The 18,183-nt window shown below is 43.5% G+C and overlaps 2 protein-coding genes across 2 annotated transcripts in view; one reads left to right on the top strand and one right to left on the bottom strand.

Moving 5' to 3' along the window:
- Positions 1-5,416: 5,416 nt before the first annotated feature.
- MRPL46 (mitochondrial ribosomal protein L46) lies at positions 5,417-15,158 on the bottom strand. The gene is made up of 4 exons (XM_088452838.1): positions 14,901-15,158; positions 13,257-13,452; positions 11,584-11,757; positions 5,417-5,718 (listed from the first exon to the last, which is right to left on the bottom strand). Exons 1-4 carry the CDS (start codon positions 15,150-15,152, stop codon positions 5,465-5,467), a joined length of 876 nt encoding a protein of 291 aa, XP_088308964.1. The 5' UTR covers positions 15,153-15,158; the 3' UTR covers positions 5,417-5,464.
- Positions 15,159-15,555: 397 nt separating this feature from the next.
- Positions 15,556-18,183, top strand: part of MRPS11 (mitochondrial ribosomal protein S11) — a 78,442-nt gene continuing 75,814 nt past the window's right edge. The window contains exon 1 of the mRNA XM_088452837.1: positions 15,556-15,688. Coding sequence (XP_088308963.1) covers positions 15,621-15,688 — 68 coding nt within the window. The 5' untranslated portion in view covers positions 15,556-15,620. The remainder of the gene's footprint in view (positions 15,689-18,183) is intronic.

The following is an 18,183-nucleotide window of genomic DNA, read 5'->3' as shown; positions in this document are numbered from 1 at the left end:
TTGTTCCTCAAAAGCAAAGCCTGTAGGTTGTTAGGGTAGGTTACAGTGTGTATAAGTAGTGTTGTTAGATTTAGGTGTTCCAACTCCAAATGCATTTTATAGTGTCTATTTTTTTATTAATTAGACTTTTGTTCTTTTATTTAATAGTTACATTCTAATGCCACTCCCCCCAGTTCAGCCGCCCTAAACCTATTCTAGCAGCAGGACTTTTTTTTTGTTGTCCTGTAACTTAACAGTTGCAGTTTAATGTGTGTCCACTCCCCCCACTAGTGCTGCTAGACAAGGCTTAGGCAATATGTTGGTCTGCAGTTGCTATGGAACTACAAATTTCTCAAAACTGACAGCCATTGTATGGGAGTACATGCTGGGACTTGTAGTATCGCAATAGGGTTGGCTGTATTTCCCCTTCGTGCTAGGGACCTGGAAGTGACGTGAGGACGGAAGTGCAGTTCCTGCCCATGAGAGCGAGCTAAAGAAGTACTTTGTCCCCACATAAACAAGTTTGTGCTGCACTCGCACACGCTTCGGGCACAGTGGCTCACTACATGGTTATATTCTCCCTCTGTGCCCACCTGGATGGTAGGGAATGACGCTGGACACTGGCTGATGACGTCAGGGTCCTCTCCGTGAAGGATTTAGACTAACCATCACAATAGCTGGAGATCAACAGTTTTCTCTCTGTGACCTAGCCATGCTGCTGTTCCTCTAGGGAGGTCATTTACCTCCTTGTTTGTAGAAGGTGTTTGTGGATTTCAGTTAATCAAGAGCCTGATATTTGAATATGCTGGGGGCGGTATTCAACGGTTGCTCCTGGGCGAAAAATGACCCGTTTGGGTGTCCAAAGAGCACTTTTTGCGATCAAATTGAATAGCGCCCCACAATCTCCCGTCACTTTAGACGGGAGATCGGGCACGTTATAACAATTGAATACCGTCCGCTGTGTCAGGTAGATAAAGTGATAACTTCCCCTATTCCCCGCTCTCCTTCCAGTGGTTGCATTCTTCTATAAAGTAGGTGCTGTGTGGCATAATGTGTATGGGCCATTACAGTGTGGCATGTGTATAAGAGGCTCTACTACTTGTGTCATTATGTGCTATTAAGGGTCACTACTGTGTGGCATGAGAATAACCAGCTAAACTGTGTGGTGTAACATGTATAAGGGGCACTACTGTGTGGCATAATTTTCATTGGTACTATTGTGTGACCATGCCCCTTATTTGAGGCAGGTGGGCCCCAAACCGGTATCTTGCCTAGGGCCCCATGAGTTTTAAATCCGGCTCTGTGAACAATATGTCGTTCAGTGCAGGCACCCTCCCTCATCCCTGAACATGGTCAATCTGCCGTTATCGGCAGATTAACCAGCATGTTCAGTCGATGATTGATGTCGAAAACGACCAGCGGGAGCGCACATAACTGGTCGATTGAGTGATTGAACAATAACGATATGGTTCATTTTAATTGGCAAGTGGATACGCACCTTAAGTTGCAGGGAGCACTGCCAACACAACAGTTGGCTTAAACCTCAACTACTATAAACATAGGCAAACGCCCAGACCATGACCACAAAAGCAATAGTATAGAATACAATTTTACTACAACTGCATGTTTTAAAGATCACCTCAGTATCACAAATGAAATAATTAGTACCCCTGTGGAACTTTTAAAATGTGACAGTAAGTAATGAATACAGCTGTGCACCAACTAAGAGATCTGGAAGACAAGTTAGGGGTGCAATGCTACAGACCATCTGTAGGGTTAATTATTAATACAGTATAACATACAGTATCCAGTGCATTAGGAGACAGATTAGTACATATATGTCCAGGGCTGGTGCTAGGTTCTTCTGCGGTTCCCCAAAGACTCCCGCACTTGCTCCAATACTCTGGAATCGTGGCCACATCCGAAATAAAAACTCAGGCAGGATGGCCCTACTACCGCATCTAATGGCTTACGGTGATCGCAGGCCCTGTATATGTCAGAATTATGGCCGATTCAGAGCGGGACGCTCTGACCAGAGCGCTCGCTCTGAATCAGGGCCCTCCTCCATTAAAATGGAGCGTCCTCCTGGACGCTCGTATAGCTGTAGGTCACCACCCACAGCATATACGAGCGTCCAACAAGATGGTCTTGACCATCGCGACCATCGGACTTGCGAGTGAAACCCTGTGGTCGGGTTTCTCAACCACAAGCCCTGGAGTGATTTTGGCTCTATCAGAGCCAAAATCACTCCCACTGAGATCACTAGTGATGTCAGTGGGGCCGGCTTCAGACGGTAGGCGTTCCCATGGGAACGCCTCCCTCTGGCAGGCACGCCCACCAAAGGGGGCGTGCTGTCAATCAACATCGACAGCACGCCCCCTTGGTGCGAGACCCGGAGCGAAGGAGAGTCCTTCACTCGCCGGGTCTCGCGCATGCGCACGACGGAGCTCCCTCCGTCGTGCGCATGCGCAGTGGGGAACATCGACCCACTTGCGAGCGTACTGCCGCTCGCGAGTGGGTCTGAATGACCCCCTATGACAATACACTTGGTATCATGCATATTATAGTTTAAGTGCTAATTATGGGTCTGATTCACTACGGAACGCAACTGCAAATGCAATAGCGATTACGCGCGCAATTCAACTGCGATAATATGCTAATTCATTGCGATTGCAATGCCATCGCTGCACTAGATAAGGACGCACACTTGCACAAGCTCTGACCTTACTCAGGAATCGCTAACTTCATCGCATGCTATCAGGCTGCGTAGGGCATTGCAATGAATAATTTATGCACGCCCCTGCAACGGTGTTCAAATGCACTGGAACGCCTGCATTTCGCCGACCACCCACAAGCTGCACTTCCTGTTAATCACTCTGTGGTGGGTTTGCGTAGTCACTGCGATCGCAGTGGCCAGTTTGCGTACTGCAATACATGCACAGAATGCAACAATTGTCCGATTGCGTTCATATTAGCAACTGCATTCCTTGCTGAATCAGGCCCTTTGTCCTCTTCATGGACTATCCACACTCTCTCTAAAATCAAGCAGCTGGAAACCCCTCTAGAAATCCTGCGTTTGTCCCTACTATCTTCATAAGATAGGAGATCGATCATTTTTATGGTTTTGTCCATTCATTTTTTCAGCTCCACGGTCCCCAGTGCTTGCATGTTGCATTTGCCTGAACATAACAGGCAAAAAGTCCTGTCAAATGAGGGTTAATATTCTCTATTAAAAAAAAAAAAAAAAAAATGATGAGCAGCAATAAAAGTGCTTCCCGTAAGAGACCACATAATACCAAAATCACCACCCTGCATCCATCTGCCAGGCTAAAAAAAAAGTAAAAAAAAAAAAAATATATATATATATATATATATATATATATATATATATTTTTTTTTTTTTATTTCTTTTTTTCTATTTTATTTTTAGGGGTCAATTAATTAAGCGCCAGTGTGCCGCCAAACACCCAGTGGTAGGCTTAACATTGCTATTTTGCCTGGGCACCTCTATTGGGTGCGAGAAAAGGTATGTGTCTGGCGTCCCGGTGTTCAGGATGCCGACGCTTACATTACCGGCGCCAGAATAGCTATGCTGGTCAGTATCCCGGTGCCGGCATTCCGACCGCCAGGATGCCGAAGGTAAGTAACGGGGGGGAAGGTTAGGCATTGGATGGAGGTTTAGGGTGCGGGAGGATAGGTTCAGGCACTAGGGGGGCGGTTAGGCAACCAAAGATGGAGGGTTAGTATACCGACCAACAAGTGTTATGTTAACCCTGCCGGGATCCCAGCGTCGGGATTCTGACCCCGACAGGATCCCGACGGTCGGTATTTCATACTAATTCCCGAGGAAAAAGCCATGTGTGGTCGAGCTATTAACTGAATTGCCCACTTAATGTCATTCGCTTGGAAAAATGTGTGAAAGCCATCCCTTGCTTCCAAAGTGCTTCTGCCCCACATGAGAGTAATGATTACCTTTCATAATGAAAATTAACCCCTTATTTGCACCTTTTTCTGACTCTGAATTGATTGAGCAACTTTTATTTCTTCTGTATTTTGTGCACTAAAGTTAGTTTGGGCATTCCAAAGGATTTATCTGTATTTTTTAGTACTGGGGTACCTCCAGATTAGTTTTGATAGTCTATGTAATATATTTGTACATGTGGTACTTTTACAGATTGGGGTGAGGCCATACTATTAGAATCAGTGTAAGAGGTAATACAGGCGAGACTTCAAAACCAGCTTTAAAGCAATAGTAATGGCATCTGGCAGAAGGGAGCAGGGGGATCATTCTGTCATTTAGTGAAGTGTCTCTCATGATATTTACACTTTTTGCTAGTTATAAACTAGAGGAGAGCAAGGTATCAGTTCTGGATCTGGTATCCGCCTCACAGAATGCCCACCGATGTCCAGCAATCACAGAATGCCCCAAAAGAGCCACGCATGACGTGTTACATACCACACTAGGTAATTCATCAGATGCTTCTGATGAAAGTCCCGGTGTGGTCTGAAACGCGTTAAGCGTGGTTCTTACGGGGCACTCCGATTGCTGGACATCGGGCGTTTGGTGAGGCGGGTACGGGATCCGGAACTGATAACTTGCTCTCCTCTATTTACTATCTGGTCTGGACACTGAATGATGACCTGTATGTTCCTGTTTTGCCATTGTGGAGAGATATCATGCTTATATACACACACGTCTACATTTGTGAGTGCATCATTATTTTTTTTTTAAATTGCCTAAAAAGGTCTCTGCACTACGGTTGTGTTCTTGTGTCATCCATACCCATGTTGCTTGCGCATGGGAGAAGGATACATCTATTGTTTCAGAAAATAAGAAGAGGAAGCTCGACTCTACATATAAGCTTTTCCAATTAATGTGGAATATATTGTGAGCTTAGTGGTTGCATTAATAAACCTGTTTAAACAGGGGGAGCGCTGGCGTATTGCATATACAAATTTTTTACTGAGATTAGTAGCTGGCAGGGAGTGCTGGTCCTTGTGTTGGCATTTTGGGGGGCTCTGAGTATGTCCTGTAAGTAGCTCTCAGAAGTGCCATTAAACAGCGAATGGCTCATCATATGTGTCGGCATTTTAGTTCCAAATAAAATACTAGCGTTTTCTAGTTTATAGTGATGTGCTGGAGGAATATTTCTCTTTTCTAGAGAACCCCTCCCTATCTACCACCTGCTACTACTTGTCAACTGATTTGAGCAATCCCCATTTTGTGCACCATTATTTTTATATCAAAATACCACCACTAGAAGGAGATATATTTTGTCCTCAATATACATTGTATGTTGTCATATAGACGATAATGTATATGCAGGACAGGATAACACCATTTCTGTCAAGGTTCTCTGACACATCTAACAAATTTTGCATGACTGTCAAATAAAATAAAATAAAAAAAAAAAGGATATGATTTTGTCATGGTCTTAAAAAACAAACAAACAACTTTTATTACCAGACTGACAAAATATTATATTCATTGTATTTCTATTACAAACTTATCCACTTCAGAAAGATATGCTGGTTTTAAATAGTCTTTGAATTCGTCTTTGCTAACCCATACATAGTCTCCACTTTTCTTATTTGTTTGCAGCTTCTGGCTCTTGAGAAAAGCTTTGAAGAAGAACACTTTGGCCCCTACCATGTGCTCAGAGCGCAGAGACTTGGGGAACTTGTACTTGTAAAAGCCACAGGGAGCATTTCCTAAAAAGTGAGCTTCAGCGTGATCACCTGTAGAAAAAATAAACATTGGTGAATACAGAAAAATTGGTGTTTGGAAATATATAAGTAACATATTTCAATTACAGAGCTTTGTCAGCGTCCTCTGCCAGTTCTTTGCAACATCCATAACTCCACAACCTGCATATTAATTACTAATGCAGGTGAATAGGGAACTAGCAATCAGTCAATTACAGGTGAAGCAGCATAAATAAGCCATGTATAGCCTAGAGCTGTGGCCGACAAGGATATAACTAACTCGGACCTATCGCAACTTTGTGGCTACTGAAAACCTTTTACCCACACAAAAAATAGGCTTTTGAAAAGTTAATGAAAGAACAAAGTTTTAGTTAAATGAGCAATAGCACTTTTAATCTGTTGGTAGGTGTAAGGGAGTAACATATGCTTGTGATGATCCAAACTGAAGCAATAAGGGAATTATTATTGCAGATTTCTAAAGGCACCACAGTACAGGACAATGGGGAAAACAGGTCATACCTGCAAACATGGCCATACAAGGTAGACAAATGCAGACATGGAAACAAAAGAAAGAGAGGGGCCTCCTTTGCCAGAGGTGAGCTAGCAATCTAAAATTGTTTTCCCATATTCTGGCTGCGGCTAAACTTCTAATCGCCCGTAATTGGGAAAGCCCCTACTCCTCCTACACTTCAGGCCTTAAGAAATGAGGTCTGGTACATTGCAAACATGGACAGTATAACTGACTATCTGCATGATACACCTCATAAGTCTGATCTTATATGGGCTCCCTGGTTTCATAGAGGGCAGTCACCGCTCTCTCCCCTCCGGACCAGTCCTTATCCCGTGACCATGGAGATCTCATACTAAATCGCTTCCACTACCGCCTCTGGGTCCTCCACGATGGATAACAACCTCTTCTGTTATGTAAGAACTATTTAGCTACTTATAACTTTTGTAGTTTTGATTTTATTTTTGTACTTTCTCTTTTGGCTACACGCTATGTACCTGTTCTTCCCCCCAAAATAACAGAAAAAGGAAATGAGGATATTTGTTTCTCTGATGTTATATTGTTGTGTTCTCCTTTTATAAAGAATTAAAAAAAAAAAGATAGAGAGGGGCCTGTTCATAATAGAATTTACACCCTAACTGGAAGAGGTGACAATAGGAGCGAGTGCTGCAAATGTAATAAAGGTGGGAGTATGATAGAGAAGTTCTCAGAGAGTTTTTAAATATTTTAAAGGAGGCTGGAGTGTGATTACACATGGTAATGAATACAATATATGGGTAGTAGCCCAGGAGAAATCATACAGATTAGAAATGTGTTATGTAAGAAGCTTGTGGTTCTCCTGTTGTGAAACTACAAGTTCCAGCATACCCAAGTAGCTAGCAGAGCATGCTGTGTCATGTAGTGTCACAACACTAGAAGAGCGAAGGGTTGCCCAGATCTGATGAAGATTACACAAAGATAGAAATTTACATACGCCATAATTGTACCGTTATAGCACTCAAAATGCGATTAATTTATGTACTCTGGAAAAAAAAGTCTGTTTGGTTCGATCATGGTTGGCTCCTAGTGGGCCTGAATTTCAGGAGTGGGTTTCTTTGGTTAATGCTACTGTGGAACATGAGCGATATTTATACCTTGTCCATAAAGTCTAAACTTGACCGTATTTGGACAAGATGGATAGAGTCGAGATATGCACCCCCTCGGACTTCGCTATAGCTATAAATTTATATGGTTGACTTCATTTTGGTCTATAACATGATTTCCCCATTTTATTTTATATTATTTGTTGCTCAGGAATACTGAATGCGGAATGTTTTGTTTATTGTGTATGTTTTAGTTTGTATATGTGTAAAATGTTTTTTTTTTTTTAATAAAGAATATTTTATTAAAAAAATAAAAATAAAAAAAAAATACATGCCATGATTGGTGAAATTTGACAAAACACAAAAACATAAAAACTAAATAGAATTGAAATTGCACATATGATAGTCTTGGGCTTACTCTGTGATAGTTCCCATCTTACATACACATTGGGGAACATTCACCTCCATTCACAAATCTGTGGTGGCTGACCTCACTACCTTCACATATGATAAATAATAAGTGATCTTCCAGTAGTACTCGACTCCTTGCTCCGCAGACTCCATTACCCATTTATTACAGAGTGTCAGGGAACCCTATTGGTATCCATGTTTGTTTCGGACTAGAACAGAGCCAATAACCATTAGCGTTCCTGCTGGGCTGTTTTAGCGGGGCGCCGCGCCCTGCACGATTTAAAAAGGGCAGACTGTGCCTGCTTTATGGCGGCGCACTGCTAAAAGAACCTGCCAAGTGCCGTCCCTACCTGCAGGCCACAATGTCACGCGGGGGAGTAAAATTGCGGTGCAGGGCTCGCCGCAGTGAACATATGCGCACAGCATTTATTCATGATGAGGTAAGAGCTTGGGAGCAACCCAGCATGTCCGTAAGTGCTGGGCATGCCCCCAAGACTGATGAAAAAGGAGCTAGTATTAAAAACACCCCCCTTTTTTATGGGCACGCACACCGCAGGCCCCACGACGGACCTAGAATGAACACTACATTGCACCCTGACTGCCACTACACTAGCATCAGCACTGCGATGATGCAGATCCCAAAGTCCTAATCAAACGAAGGCAGAGCTTGATATACTCACAATTAATATTCTATCACTCTGCCCGTTATACCATATACCTCTCTTGCTTGCCACCACCCATGGAAATGAGAGGCCACAGGCCACCAAATCACAATTGCGCAGTCACTGCGACACAAACTAGCACACAGTTCCCTCCCTGTTTCTAGCATAAAAAAATAGTTATAGCATAACCTTAGCGATCTAATAGCTTCTTCAAAGACTGGGATCTGGAGCATATATGAAAATAGACTATAAAAAGGATCACTTTTTTTTACAAAAAAGTAGTACAGGTTGAGTCTCCCATATCCAAAATGCTTGGGACCAGGGGTATTTTGGATAACGGAATGTTCCATATTTTGGAATATTTGCATATCATACTGAGAAATCTTGGGACTAGGACCCAAATATACACACAGAATGTATTTATGTGTTATATACACCTTATACACAACCTGCGGATAATTTTATACACTATATTCAATAATTTTGTGGTTCAAACAAAGTTTGTGTACAGAAATTAAATTCATTCATGTTTCATATACACACAGCCTGAAGGTAATTTTATACAATATTTTTAATTTGTGCCGTAGACAAAGTTTGTGTACATTGAACTATTAAAAATCAAAAGGTTTCATTATCTCAGTCATGCCAAGAAAATTTCGCATTTCAGAATATTCCGTATTTCGGAATATTTGGATATGGGATACTCAACCTGTAAAAGGCTTAGTTGGGCTACAGAATACATGGACAAACGTATTGCAGTTTCAAAATAAAAAGGAAAAAAACTTGCACAGAAGTACACTCAGCTTACTCTGGGCTGGGAGGGGGAACGGCAGGGAATGAAGGTCCAGGCTTCAACTGAGATTTGATCCCCCAAAGTAGGACACAGAACAAAATGCTCCAGTAACTATTATAAATGTTTCCATCCCCCCCATAGTTATGGTCATGACAAAGTCCCTGATGACTGCTTGATGTTTAATAACCCAGAGTCCATGCCAGGACCGGCCACGTAACTTAACTTAGGTACAAATAACCGTACATAATATCCGCTATATAGTAGCCACATGAAATATAGTATGCTCACATTAATCTCCAGTGATCGCAAAAAGCAAAAAAAAAAATGTGGGTCCCAGGGACCCCTCACTTTATAAAAATGGGGTCCTGCTCCACTCTTTTTGGGTCCCATCACATATTATGGGGGTTAAGGGCAAGCAGCAGTTGGGGTAGAGCTGGGGCTAAAGGCAAGGAGAAGTTGGGTTAGAGCTGGAGCCAGAGGGCAGTAAGGGCATGCAGAACTGGGGATAGGGAGGGGTAAGTGCAGACAGTAGTTTGCGACAGTGCTGGGGCCAAGGAAGAGGTTAGAGGCAGGCAGTACGAAGGGTAGGGAGGAGGTTAGAGTAGATAGCTAGGGCAGTATTGGGGCCAAGGAGGAGGTTAGAGACAGGCAGTGCTTGGGTAAGGTGGGCAGTGCATACAGTTAACAGTCAGGGTAAATGGGAAATACACACAGTTACACAGTCAGGGTTAGGGGGTCTGCATACAGTTACACAGTCAGGGTTAGGGGGCTGCACCCAGTTACACAGTCAGGGTTAGGGGAGGGGGGGTGCACAGTTACAAAGTCAGGGAGGGTTAGAGGGGAAGCACATGGTCACACAGTCAGGATTAGCGGGGGCTGCACACAGTCTGGGTTAGAAGGGGTGCACACAATTACATTGTCAGGGTTAGGGGAGCTGCACCCAGTTACACAGTCAGGGTTGAAGGGGGTGCGCACAGATACAAAGTCAGTGTTAGGGGGTGGGGGTGGCCACAGTTACACAGTCAGGGAGGGTTAGGGGGATGCACATGGTCACACAGTAGGAGTCAGGGGGGCTCTGCACAGTGATGACTGTAAGCTATAAGTGACTGACCTGTCTTGAGTTCAGGGTCTTTTCTCTGTCACCAGCCGTCAGAGCTGCACATCCCCTGTACATGCAGAGTCCTCCCAGCACCTCCGGACCTGAGTCCTCCTGACCGCTGTCCCTGGATGCAGAGTCCATCCATTTTCTGAAGACCGCGTGGGCACAGAGCATGGTGTCAGGCAGCAATTAAATCAGATGCTGCTGGTAGTCATTGGTTGAGGAGATGCTGCCGTCAGCTATGGGTTTAGGATAAGCCGCCTGGGGTGACTGGCTGCTGCCGCAGCCGCCTGGGGTGACTGGCTGCTGCCGCAGCCGCCTGGGGTGACTGGCTGCTGCCGCAGCCGCCTGGGGTGACTGGCTGCTGCAGTTCTACAGGCAGCAAACTCAGCCAGCGCATCCTGCGGGACCCGCAGGGATTTAAAAAATGGGTCCCCATCTTGCTGTAGCGCGTAAAAACGCGCTATAGCACGTACTTTGCGAACCCTGATCTCCATTATTTAAACTATAAAATTATTGTAAAACAAAACTGCTCGGTGAGGTGAGATTGGTTAGATACTATATATCTCCCAAACTCTACATCCCAAGTGCCCCCAAATAACATCTGACCAGCACACAAATGTCCGGTATATTCCTATGATTTCTGAAGGTCCCAGCTATTGCAGAAATATAATTTTTACATCAAGATAGATAATATATGGTTTTGGTCTTTGTTCCTGCTTGAAGTTTGAGCACACCTTTCTTTTCAGACTGTTGTTTGAATACCCCTACTGTTTCTGGTGCCCAAAGATGGCTTTCATGTACAATCTAGCCAGTTCCAAGTCATCTATATGCAGACATGGATGAAAGGACTTGTTTATCCATCTCCTGTCCAGGTAATTGCTTTTATGGCTAACAGGAAACCATTATCGATGTACATACTAATGAAACTACAAAAGCCCCACCCCCTCAGGCTGAGTTGGATTAAAACTCCTATTTATCTCTGTGGGCAGAACTATAAAAGAACCTCAAAAAAACAACTTGCAATAGGACCTGCTAGTCCCATAACGCTAAACTGAATGAGATCACAAAGTAGTATATATTTACATTTACATATGACAAAAGATACAGGTGAAAGATATACTTTAAATAGACATATAATCTTACAGCCTCTATGAATGTAAGCTGTTAACATCTAAACCACAGGCTGTAAACTCTGGAATATAATGGCACTGCAGTAGCAAGGGGTGAATCATTACACAAATAATTCATGGACTTCCCTTTTAAATGTCAAAATATGACCTTTTAAGATACCATCAAATCCTGCAGATCTTGGATCCGCGGCACCCCAAATAAAAACTTGCCTGACAAGTTAGACATGACCCGCTCTGCTGTCTGCCTCATAGTTTCTCCAGCCTGCCATTCCATCTGAGGGAACATCCAGATGTCCTCATTGCCGATCTTTTCTTTAACCAGCAGGAACAGCGTGTTTTCCAATTGCCTGTTTAGCGAAGTGCAGTCATTCTTTTTATCTGCTTCTGTAATAAACAAGGCCAGCAATTATGCACGGCTTTCTAAATGTAAACGTTACCATGAATAACTAGCTAATGCAATTTGAGGCTTCTAAGCCATTGCTAAATTATGTCACTCAAACCAACAGCTAGTTAACCTGTGGTTTAACATCTCGAGAACCATAGCATTTTGCCAAATAATTATAAAAAAAATAATAATAATATTTAGAACAGCAGCAGGTGTACATTGTATGACAAATGACTGGACTGACAACTTCTCCGGTCCAATCAGCCAGCACATGCCCACATTCAGTAGGTGGTAGTTTAGATATGCTGCCTTAACAGCACCCTCCACTGCAAGGAGCCAGCTCTGTTAGACTAGCACCTCAACACAGGTAATTGTGAGTTAAACCACCCAGGAGGACTACATAGAGGGAGGTTGGCTAAATTAGGCTTTTTAAAAATTGCCAAATGCTTTAGACAATCTTAATAGAAGCTTAAAGCAATATACTAGTAAACATCAGCATGCAGTGCTGTCGTTAATCTAGAATTTTGAAAGGTGGTACCTTGGCTGGATAAGGAGCTAAAACACAGCTCTAAAAATGCTAGAAACCAACTATCAAAGAGAAAGGTCAAGCATAGGAAACTGTGACTAACGTAAAAAGGTAGAGTCTATATCCCATGTATTTTTTTGTACTTATAATTAAGAAAAACAGAAGAAAAAAGCCTTTTGTACAGTGACAAATTTCACTGCATATTATCCTTAATTAACATGTAGAATCAAGGAGATCTGCATTATTAGCTGATGGCTCCAATGGAACAATGCTCTTGGTGGTCAAACTATCATGAAGAATGGTAGATTAGGTTCTTGCTATGTATAATGTAAAAGTACACAAAGGTAAAATGAACCAATTATGGTGAGATCAAGTAAGGCGGAGACAATTATTGCAAACATTATTGATAATGACAATTCATTAGTTAGAATCATAATACACATACAAAAAGAGTGATCTATAGTAACATATGCTTTTGGAAAAAGGGGGAGATTTAATGGTTTTTTTTAAAGGCACGCTAATTAATGGGCACTCATTGTTGCAATTCAATTGGTTATGGGCACCCATTAATTATCTCACCCAATTAGACCGAGTTTAGCCACGTAAAATAGCTAAACCCAACTAAAGTCCTGGTTACGGCACCTAAACATCAGTTTGGGGCCCCCCAAACCAGGACTAATCGCACATTTCTGCTTGCCACCTCAGGAGGGTGCGAGCAGAAATGCCAGCGCCTACTGCACTTGAACAAAGCAACAAGTGAATCGGTCAGAGCCACAGACAATAAAATTCCACTCGGAGAGTGTCCGCGATTGTCTAGTTAATATCAAGAAAAAGATGAGTTTATAAATTGCATAAATCAGTTCCAATACAATTATTAAATATATCTCACAAATGAATGCAGTTACTGTTTCTTTAGTTAATACTATAAAACTGACTGTAGCAAAAAAATAAACAAAATTGGACTAGCATTACCTGTTACTCTTGGTGCAAATTTAAAACTCCTCCATCTCTGTTCCCACGTGTCTTCAAGATCTTGTGCCGTCACAATGTCCTGGTCTTCAGGTTCATCATCAGAATCATATGTATCCGACTGCTTCCTCTTGAGCCGCTCTGCATCTTCCATAAGTTTAAGCTCATGATCAGAATACAAACTTTGCTCCAGCTCAATCTGAAACCGTGAAAATAGTAACACAATAATGCAAACTATACAATACGAGCTCAAATATACTTAGGGTCTATTTTGTAATAACAAACACCTGCCTCACTTTTAATGTTGGTTAGGAGCACCCCAGGAGAGTGTACTGCATCTAACATTAGCTATACATTTAGAACAGTGTGTATGGTCTTCTCCATAAAGTATGTCTGGCCGCAATATCATCTGTACAGTGGGGGCGTTTCAATAAAGCAAGATGCTGAATAGCCCCGGGAATTGACCGCACTGTTAAGTCCGACTAGAACCATAGAATGCTGGTTACTGCGCCTTAAGCTGGGTGTTTAGTCGTGGTAACCGCGTTCTCCAACTAAAGTGTCGGCCGCAAGGCTGTTAGCTCCACGCTAAGGCAGAAAACAGCATCACGGCCAGCACGTAAGTTGGATTTCTGCTCGCATCTCAGGAGGGTTCGAGCAGAAATCCTGTAGTCAGACGGGAAGCCGATGGACGGAATCCCGACAGTCGGCTTCCCGACTCTCTAATCTCAGCAAGGGGTTAAATAACAGGCGTCGATGTCGGGCTACCTATGCCGGGAGCCCGACACCCGGCTTACCGATCGAGAGTGTGAGTGAAGCTGTCCACATTTAGCCTTCGCCCAATCCCATTACTTTGATACTTTGCTGGCTGTGTGTTGCCGGATGTAATACTTGTACATACGCATGGCCACTGAAAGAGGACAATTGAAAATGACAGCGTTTTCATCATCGCAGCATGCCTTGAGATAGAATGTAGTCATCACATGGCAACAGTTCGATGGTTTTACTATCTATTGTATGGGGTGCACACTTACAGATGGCATTTGCGCATGAGCAAAGGATCTAAGCTACGGACATACTGAGTTTCTTCTTCCAGCATGAGTGACATACACAGCCATATAAACTGTAAGCTTATGAGCAAGGCCCTCTTGTCTCTATGTCTGTCTTATTACCCAGTTTGGATTTGGTGTTTGACCACCAACCTGTGGCACCCCTGCAAGTGTCCTGAGGCACCCCAGCGTGCTGCGGCACACAGTCTGGGCACCACTATGTTAATAAATAAAATTGGGGTAACCCCTGGAAAAGAGGCATGGTGGCAACCATTGCAATCTAAGCATCAAATGGAAAAAGTACCGCCAGTGACAAGGGAACATTGATGGTTACCAGCCATAGATTTCCATTGGCCATCCCAACCTTTAAAACACTAAAGCCGACCTTTCCAAACTAAGCTGTTTAGCTCCATAATAAGTCACAAGCTGAGCCCTTGGATGGCAAAGGTGACTTGAGTTTCACCTGGTCCCTCCATTTTCTATTAACTCCTATGTACAGTACATACATATATATATATATATATTAACAGGCTCCTTTCCTTTACTAGTCTTAGCAGGTAGAGCCCTTGCCGCACACAGCGGTCCCTATGGCATTCCGTACCTCCTGCAGCAGATCCTCCACCTCCTGCTGGAAAGGAGTCTTGCTCTGAGACACCAGCGCCGGCCTCTTTAAACACACAGCACCATGCAGCCTCCATGGGGACACCACTGCGCCCCCGGCCCCAGACGCCAGTCCCCTGCAGCCCCGGTTCGGAGCACGCCAGGCGGCTTTGCTACTGCTGCCAACACATGACAGCACACCCGTCAGTAACCTCCGCACGGGGGCGGCCATATTGGAAACTGGCGATATCATCGCGAGCGGACAGGTCCGTGCGTCAGACTGAACCAATCTCTAGGTATGGGAGGGGGGGAGATTTCACTCCAAATTCACTTTTATGATTTTAGCCGTCTTTTGACATGAGTTAAAGCGGTACATTTCAATTAAGAAGCTCTTAATATATATATTTGCCGTGTCCCTAGCGCCGTTCCTGCTATAGGTAGGTCCTGTGGTCTAGTTTGGCAATTATACTGCAGGGAGACCAGTGTTTCCCTGTTTCTCAGTCTGTTCTGATTACGCACAGTGATCATGATGCCATTGGGGCTATGGCAGCTGTAGCTGCTGTATGTGGGAGCCATCACTGCAGCTGTCCGCTGTATAGAGTTGCCGTTATGTGATGTGTTGGCTGGTAGTGCTCCCCTCCCCGGGTGCGCAGATGGTTTGGCCGACGTGACCTTGCTGCTGTCTCTGGCTGTGGTTGCTGCGTTGCTCTGGAAGGGAGAGATGAACCCGGCACTGAGTCGTGTTGCTGCCACATGGGTACTGCCAGGCATCTTCCAGCGAGCATGTGGGTGAGTGCCAGCAGAGCAAGTATAGGGGTGCGAGGAGGTAGGTTGTCTGTCTGTGCTGTGAGTTGGCAGGGTATGCTGCAGCCATGGCATACAGACACATAATATAGGCTTTATTGCTATTTGGTTTTTTTTCCTATATGCTTTTTTTTTATATATATATATTATTTCATTTTCTTATAACTTACAGGGGATACTTCAGTTGTTTTTTTACACACAGCTTAGTGATAGGTGTCTGACAGAGCCAATTGGGTGCCAACATTTTTGCTCGCAGTCTCTCGAGGTGGCGAGCAGAAGTGTGCGAAAGGTCTGTATCTTGGGCGCCCTAACCAGGACCTTAGATGGGTTTAGCCGCTTTACATGGCTAAACCTGGTGCTTTTTTTTACAGAAATTTTGACCGCTGGGGCTTCTTGTCATGACTGATGTAGAAAAAAAAAGGGTACTTGTGTACTTTATGGACTCTGAGCAGAGAGAACCCAAGTCTCCTACACTCATTATTATTATCCATCATGGTAATGTCTAAATCCCCTTCACGTAAAGGACCCTGCCGTCACCAGCCAATGTCCAGCGTCATTCCCTACCATCCAAGTGGGCATAGAGGGGGAATATAACCTTGTAGTGAGCCACCGAACCTGAAGCATGACGAGTGCAGGCGAGCCCGCGAGGGAACAACTTTCCTCTTTAGTTGGGGACAACTTTCGGTACTTGTGTACGTAAAGTACACAAGTACCATTTAAAACATTCATTGGGTTCTCTCTGCAATGAGTCCGTAAAGTACACAAGTACCAAAAAAAGTAACGTTTTAATGTGGGAAATAATTATTTAAAAAAACAAAACACAGCAAAATTAGAAAGTGTGTGTCGCTCTCTAGGGCATAACCAGACTTTGTACCAGTTGCACCAGGGCTCTTCTCTGTATCCCCTGAGATTTGGGTAAAGGAGTAATAAAGACTTAAAAAATAGAAAAAAAAAACAAATGTCGTCTTTGGAGGACTACAGATCCCAAGATGGTCCAGCTGCCAAAAATGGCTTCTGGTGCAAGCTGGCACTGGGAGAACCACTTTGCAATCATAGCGGGGGATACACACACTGAGGAAACCCCCTCATGGTTCCTGCAGCCACTGTTGGCAATTCTGGGTGCTGATTACCCTGATTTTAGGGTACCTAGCACTGGGATGAAAGCACCAGTGCTAGTTAGAAAGTGAAGTGGACCCATATGCATCTTGTTTTAAGTTCAATATATAAATATATATATTATATCGCAGAAGTACAGATGTGCTCACATCTAGCCTCCTTGCACGTTGAACAGCCCTTCTAGTCGCGCCATGCCGTGGTGCAACTCTGTAGTGACTAGCATCTTTTTGTGACTTTTTCCCTTAAAATGCATCTTATTCACAAAGCAATGCAAATGGAATGCACAAGCAGCTTCTGCTTATTAAAATTATGTATGGCATGCCTATATTCTGTTTCATATTTCACATGCAGATACAGCTACAGTCGCACACAGAATGTAGGCATACCGTATATCATTTAAATCAGCAGAAGCTGCTTGTGCGTCCTATTCACATCACTTTGTGAATAAGACGCATTGGGCTCGAGTTAAATTAAGTGCAATGCTGAATAGCCATGGGAGGGAGCTTCCGGATCTATTCAATTCACTGCGCTGTTTGGTCTGACTAAAGGATTTTCTCTCGCACCCCATGAGGGAGTAAGGAGAAATCCAACAAAATTTACGGCCGCGCAGCTGTTTTCCTGCTTAGCGTGGCGCTAACAGCCGTGTGGCTGGCACTTTAGTCGGAGACTGCTGGTTCTCACGATTAAACACCCCTGTTAAGTCACGAGAACCAGCATTCTCCTACTTATCTGGCAACTGTCGGACCAAACAGCGCGGTAAGTTGAATAGGAACATCATGCTGAATTGAATCGAGCCCATTGTAAGGGAAAAAGTCGCATAAAAAGACACTTGGCACTACCGAGTCGCAAGGTGCTCACGTGTTATGCGTAACGGAACATGTAGCACACGGAGGATAGATGTATGTGGACACGTCTGTAGCTGGAGAAATCAAACCTGTTTCATTTCTCCCAACTAGTTAGATGATCTTCATTTTAGTGTAGGAGGTATTTATTTTACCATTTATTACCAGTTATTTATATAGCGCACATTTTTCACAGTGCTTAACAGAGAATATTTGGCTATTCACATCAGTCCTTGTACCAATAGAGCTTACAATCTATATTCCCTACCTCATGCATGCATATGCTTGCACATATTAGGGTTATTTTTTGTCAGAACCCAATTAACCTACATATGTGTCCTTACAGTCAGGTGCATAAATATTGGGACATTGACAGAATATTCATATTTTGGCCTCTATTCACCACCACAATGGCTTTGAAATGAAACAAACAAGATGTGCTTTAACTGCAGACTTTCAGATTTAATTTGAGGGTAATTACATCCAAATTAGATGAACGGTGTAGGAATTACAACGGTTCTA

The sequence above is a fragment of the Taudactylus pleione genome, unplaced genomic scaffold, assembly GCF_031769625.1.
Source record: "Taudactylus pleione unplaced genomic scaffold, aTauple2 ptg000556l, whole genome shotgun sequence".
Classification (NCBI taxonomy): Eukaryota; Metazoa; Chordata; class Amphibia; order Anura; family Myobatrachidae; genus Taudactylus; species Taudactylus pleione.
This window is presented reverse-complemented; position numbering and strand designations above follow the sequence as displayed.